The sequence below is a fragment of the Cryptotermes secundus genome, unplaced genomic scaffold, assembly GCF_002891405.2.
Source record: "Cryptotermes secundus unplaced genomic scaffold, Csec_1.0 scaffold349, whole genome shotgun sequence".
Lineage (NCBI taxonomy): Eukaryota > Metazoa > Arthropoda > Insecta > Blattodea > Kalotermitidae > Cryptotermes > Cryptotermes secundus.
Genome location: NW_019739217.1, coordinates 471,209 through 477,416, shown reverse-complemented (window position 1 = coordinate 477,416; position 6,208 = coordinate 471,209). Strand labels below are relative to the sequence as shown.

The following is a 6,208-nucleotide window of genomic DNA, read 5'->3' as shown; positions in this document are numbered from 1 at the left end:
GACCTGTCGTCTTGACAGATTACTGATGATGATGATGATGAAATCTGCCCTTGAACATTCACAGGACAATGTCTGTTGCAGTGGCCAGTCTTGAAGTTAAATTATTTGCATTTTGAGATTCCTGTGTATGATAATATCATGCAGGAAGTGTCCCGAGATATAGCAGTGAATTAAATGCAGTGCGGCCTTATTATAACAAGAAGTTGTAACATGAATACAAATGCTTATTGTAGCAAGTACTCATAATATCTGAAAGTTGTTGAAATACTCATAATCTTGAAGCCCAACTTTTAATTATGTATGCAACCACATAACACTAAAGTTTTAACAGTATAAGGTAGGCACTGCAATATTTATTCTTTTTGCCAGAATTTGCAACAGAATCTTGTGAAAATGCCTGTATCAGTTTTGCCGTTTTTGCCTGTGCTTATGTAACAAATTGAGGACCACTAAATGGATTTTCATGAAGTATTTTATCGTGCAGTTTGCTATAATGTGTCAGCATGTTTTAGTTTCAGGTAAAATTTGACAGTGATAAAGGACACTGTCAGAATGCATTTTTGTGTACATCTGATGCAAGAATCACACAGACTTGCTAAATTATTTTAAATGAAGAATAGAAATAAAATATGTGTAGAAATGCACATTTCATGTCCAGTGCACTTTCCCCATAAGCTGTACTTTTTTCAAGGTGATGGTGCTCTCTGCCTGCAGCAAGAGAACAGGCATGCTGGAATTGTTACGTTTTGTGAACATTCTGAGTTTCTTGATTTTGAGGGTTTTTCCTTGGCCTAGTTTTTGACATTGCTGAAGGACACATTGTGTTTCTCCGAGTTGTTTGGCTTTCGCTGGTCTACTCAGAAATGTTTCCCAAAAGGTGGAACTCGCAATTTCCCAAGTAGCACAAAGTGGCTATATGTTGACATGACGGCCAAGCTTCTTGCTCTCCTTATTAATGGAATGGAGAAGTTGAGTTCCTCATGCTCACATAATCTCTTTGCTTGCATCAGTTGTCAGTTTCTTGGCTGTGAAACAAGCCTGCAGTTACTCTTGTGATGGATGTGCTTTGTGTTAGATGTTTCCGTATATGTAACATTAACATTTGTGCAGTGCCAGTGGCTTTCTCTTCTCATTGTATTGAAGCTTTAGCACTGTGTTGCAGTTTCACTGTACAGAAGTACATGGAATGTTACATGTAAACTGCTTATGTTCTTAAGAGATCGTGAAGCGGTACGGATGAATTGTATCAGCCTACTTCCTGGGTATTTTACGCCCTCCAGTTTCTCGACAAATTTAAGCAACCAGTCAACGCCAATGTACAGCAGGTAAATGTGGTAAGTACCTACATATACAAATTCTAGCAACCTGTATTCGCCCGCCGACGTACATCTGCCACGACTCACTCGAGCTTGAGTTCTTTCTCTCAGGATATGGGTGCTTCAGATATGGGAGTGGAACATGCTTTGGAGTTCATGAATCCGGGGGTTCCAGAACACACCGTGTATTGCAGTTTTAATTTAAAATTTCATTCAAGGATCAATATTTACATTTTCCTCCAAGCTTGCTGCTCTGTCACACTTAACCTTTGTACACCAATTTTCCCCCAGCTCACTGACTATACACGCCACTCCCTAGCTACCGTCCTGTAACTCCCTTTTCAACTGTCCACCTCTTTCCCTGTAAACAACTGCTCCCTCTTTGCAAATCATCTGAGCTAGCCACTCCAGCCATCCTACTCACTACCCCTAGTGTAAAACACTTCTCTGTTCTCTTGTCTACATTTCAACAACTGTTGTCCTCGCTGCCCTCTCTTTACAAGTCTCCCAGTGGGCATAAAACAAAACAAAATAACAAGAGAAAGCGAAGGGTCGAGCCCGACATCTGTTCTACATTCGTATTTTTCGAGATGACCATAAACCTTTTTAGGTCTTCAAGGCACAAGAGCAGGGAACCCAAGACCCCTCCTGGCCGGTCTCGCACAAGGTCAGTTCATGGGTTTATGACACTAGGAGCAAACAGGCAGGGACAATAGTGACACCCAAAGCCTAAGGAGGAAAATAGCTGCATTACAACTAGACGGTCCCGGGATGGTATCTCGCCGGAGGAGCGTCTCTCATGGTGTTAAACAATGCATAAGTTGTTCATTCCCTTAATTAAATAATTTTGGTGAGGGATGTACGGTTACAAACCCCAGAAAATCTCATGGGGTCAAATTTACGACTTTAGTTACTTTCATTAAAACAACAGGCCTGGGCTCTTGTCAAGGAATACTGAACTACGTTCTCATAGCTTGGCAGAATTTATTATGAATAGGGCCCGGATTTTTATGACCTAAAAACTATACAGGTAAATATATGCATGCACTTATGACCCAAAATTATGTCAAATATGACCTTGAATATTAAGTGGGACATAAAATTTCACAATTTTAATTACAACTTTTACTAGAGTTTAAGAATAAAGATGATGAATATATGATAGTAGGTCCTACTTACCAAATTAGCCCTATTATGTCTCTGAAGGAAAGAAAACTGATGGAATTTCGACATTTCGTACTGGATTAAACCATTCATTATTTTCTTTTTAATACTGATATTTGCGTTCATATTTTAGACAAACACTGGTGCACATGGTATGAACACTAACTTAACTCTGTTATCTAAAAACACCATTTAAAAGAACACAAGCTATTCACGTCTCAATTTTCACTGAGTTATTCACGTCTCAATTTTCACTGTTACAATTGCAATTTATAACTACATGCATTTTCAAATTTTCAAATTTGAAAGATCGCCGATTATCACTAAGGATAGTTTTGTATTTGGAAAAACTTCGTTCCACATCACATGATGTGACAGGAGCATATTTGAAGAATGTCAAGTCGTTTGGTGACAGTTCTGTATCATCTTCGAATGTTGCTAGTTTACCGGAAAGTATATCTGCAATCTTGCATAATGTTGAATAACCAGCATTCCGATGAAGAACACTTTCTATTTTGGTTTTAATCCTGTCACTTATTTCACCACGAGTTCGGTTTAGTTCATTCTCAGTGCTCTTTACAGTGTCCAACGCGTCATAGAGTTCACACTTTAGGCATTGTAAAGTCAAACTGCAGTCTTATAATCCCTCCACATATATAAATAGAATACTTCTAAGCCCTCCAAGAAAGAATGGGATGTATATACCTTATAGTAAGACGGAGTACAATAGGAGAATACCCGTTACACTTGCCTCCCTCCTGCCTCGACTGGGAAAGGCCGGCTTGCCAGGTCATAAATGCTGCATTTCACAAATTTTCGCCTTTGTAACTGCAAGTACAGTCCAGTCAAAAATATGGTTTTTAATACGAACTTCATGTACTTGAACTCTATTCCACATTGAAGCAACAGTCCAGCCTGAAATTTATTTTGTAATACGAGTACTAAACATTATGGAGCCGAAATTTTACATTATATCGAAGAATTGTTTCTAAAATGACGAAAATATGACCTTATTTCAAAATTATGCCAAAATATGCTGTAAAACGAATAAAACTCTAAAATATGCATTTATATGCACAATAAAAACGACATAATTTCAATAAGAATGACTGGAAACATGCATAATTACATTTAAAAATAGGAATAAACCCTAGGAAAAAAATATGACATGTCATAGAAATCCGGGCCCTAATTATGAATATTATTTCCTTTATTATCATTAAACTATGAAAAACATTTCTTTTCATGCACTTAATACACTTATTTTTACATTCTGTAATCAAACACATAGAAAGAAAGTTTCATATGTTGCTGGTGTTTCCTGCTGCTGCAAGTGGTAAATACTGCGATTTGCCTTCATTGTTGTAGTACTCGCAATATTTATCTCGGATTTTCTTTGCATCTGAGGTACTATTTCTGTTCAGAGTGCTTTGTAAATTGGCAAGGTCGTTTTCATCAGTACTTTTTTCATTTGGGTAAAAATATACTTGATTACTTTCCTTAGCAAGGAAATTGTGCAAGTAACAACAAGCCATTGTAATTGTTTTGGCCTTTTGTGATTCAAGGCTGATTGGCTTCTGAAATACACCAAATTTGAAAGCCAGAATTCCGAAGGTATTTTCCACAACTACACGAGCTCTTGACAATCTGTTATTGAATTCATGTTCAGCTTCATTTAGAAATTTCCAAGAGTAGGGTTTTATTAAATTTACGTCTAATGCAAATGCCTCGTCCGCGACAAACACGTATGGGAAATTTTCAGCTGTGTTTAGTAATGGTGTGGGTTTTGGCAAATTCAGGGCTCTTTGCTCTAAAAGTTCCCCAAATTTTGAGTAGTACAGAACTCCTCCATCCGATATTCGTCCATTCATGCCAGCATCTACCATGATGAATTCCTTTGTTGCATTTACCACAGCTAACAGCACGATGAAAAACCTTTTGTAATTGTAGTATAAGGAACCTGATTTCGCGGGTTTTTTAATGGCAATATGTTTGCCATCAATTGCCCCCACGGTATTCCAAAATTGATGAAGATGGCCGAAATCACTCACAGTGTTAACCCACTCCCCAGGAGTTGTGGGAAACTGAAAAAAGTGGAATTTAAATATAACAAATATATAAATACAAGATACATTTAGTAACAATAATAAAAACAATTTTTATCTATATTCAGGACACTCATGATGGAACAGACAGTGAAGTACAAGGAGAACAATTCCCAACACCAGCAGCCCCTACCGCATCACGATCATCAATTCTTCCACCACCGCCACCCAAGAAACGACGTGTACTTGGACCAACTGCGAAACAAAATGAGCTTCTACAGAAAGCTTGTTCATCTCTGGACCAACCGAAGGAACCCCAAGAAAATATCCCGACTATTACCAAGGCTTGGGGCGAGAAACTGAATACACTGGATCCTCAGCAAAGAGCTTTAGCTGAGAAAGCTATCAGTGATATTATTTTTGAGGTGAGTCAAGGCACCCTGCACAGATATTCTGTGGAAATCAACGAGTATCCCGTGTACGGGACCATTTCATCACTAACCTCCTTCCCCATCACTTCACTCCTTTTTTTCTGCGGATACATACCTTTTCTTGTCCCTCACCAGCTGAAGAACAAGAAGATGCATTGCCTACATTCTTTACAAACTTTAAACCCTAATTATGATCCTATATGTTGTTCTGTAACAGTTTCATTTCTACTTTCATGTTTTATTAGTCACATGCTTTTAAATATAATTTTTATGTGTTTCATTGTTCAAGATACTGCATTATAATAAATAATTTCTAACTAGTTGATATGTTTCAATTATATCCTACTGCACTTGAATTTTAACTTATACAATGAGCAAATCATTGATACAAAACAATTATACAAAAGAGAGCTAACCTTCATATACTCTTGCAGAATGTATATAAGCACTTTACATGTTTCAACAACAGCAACGCTTATTGTAGCAGGTGACATGACAGCTAAACACGTGAGGTCTTCGAAGTTTCTTCCTGTAGCTAGGTACCTCAGGGTCACTGCTAATCTTTCATTCACTGGTAAACTCTCCCTCATATTAGTGTCCTTTCTTATTAAAAATCGTTCACCCATTCTCAGCAACTTATCAAATGTTCCTTCACTCATACGAAAATAGTTTCTGTAATCCTCTGATTCCGTCGCACCAATTTCTTTTAGCAGAACAACGTGCGAATACTTTTCACGTTTTTGTAACTAGTTTTTCATCCAGTGTCGGCGCTTAACATTTCGTTTTGTGCCTAATGCTAAAATTATAGCAATACACGCTTTTCTGCAAGGATCCATTATAATCCTCGAGAAAACTAACACAAAATAAATGTGCTTCTCTCTTGATGAGTCGAGCAGTACTGAAGCAAATAATGTCATTTCTAATGATAGTGTAAGGTTGAAAAGTAATGAAGGAATTAATGACATTATTACTAATCGTGTAGGGTCCGCTTAAGCCAATATTCCAAACAGTGCATGAACTTAACCATAGGTAGCAGTATGCACACTGCCTAGAAAGATATTTAAGCGAGAGCAACTACACTGGGGTAGGCACAAGGAATGACAGGACCGAAACACACAACAAAAAGTGAATGACATTAAAAGGGAACATCTAAATATACAAGAGAGCATAAAGATAAAATCATACAAATATATATAGTACACAGTAGCTGTCAGAAAGACAGGTTGGAAACATCCTACAAAGAAAACTAACA

At 37.6% G+C, this 6,208-nt stretch overlaps 1 protein-coding gene across 1 annotated transcript; it reads left to right on the top strand.

Annotated features, from left to right (window-relative positions):
* Positions 1 to 1,228: 1,228 nt before the first annotated feature.
* Positions 1,229 to 5,259, top strand: LOC111871705 (the record flags this gene model as incomplete). Its single annotated transcript, XM_023864972.1, has 2 exons — positions 1,229 to 1,334; positions 4,654 to 5,259. Coding segments are annotated over 2 exons (712 nt in total), but the record flags the coding sequence as incomplete, so codon positions are not given.
* Positions 5,260 to 6,208: the final 949 nt, after the last annotated feature.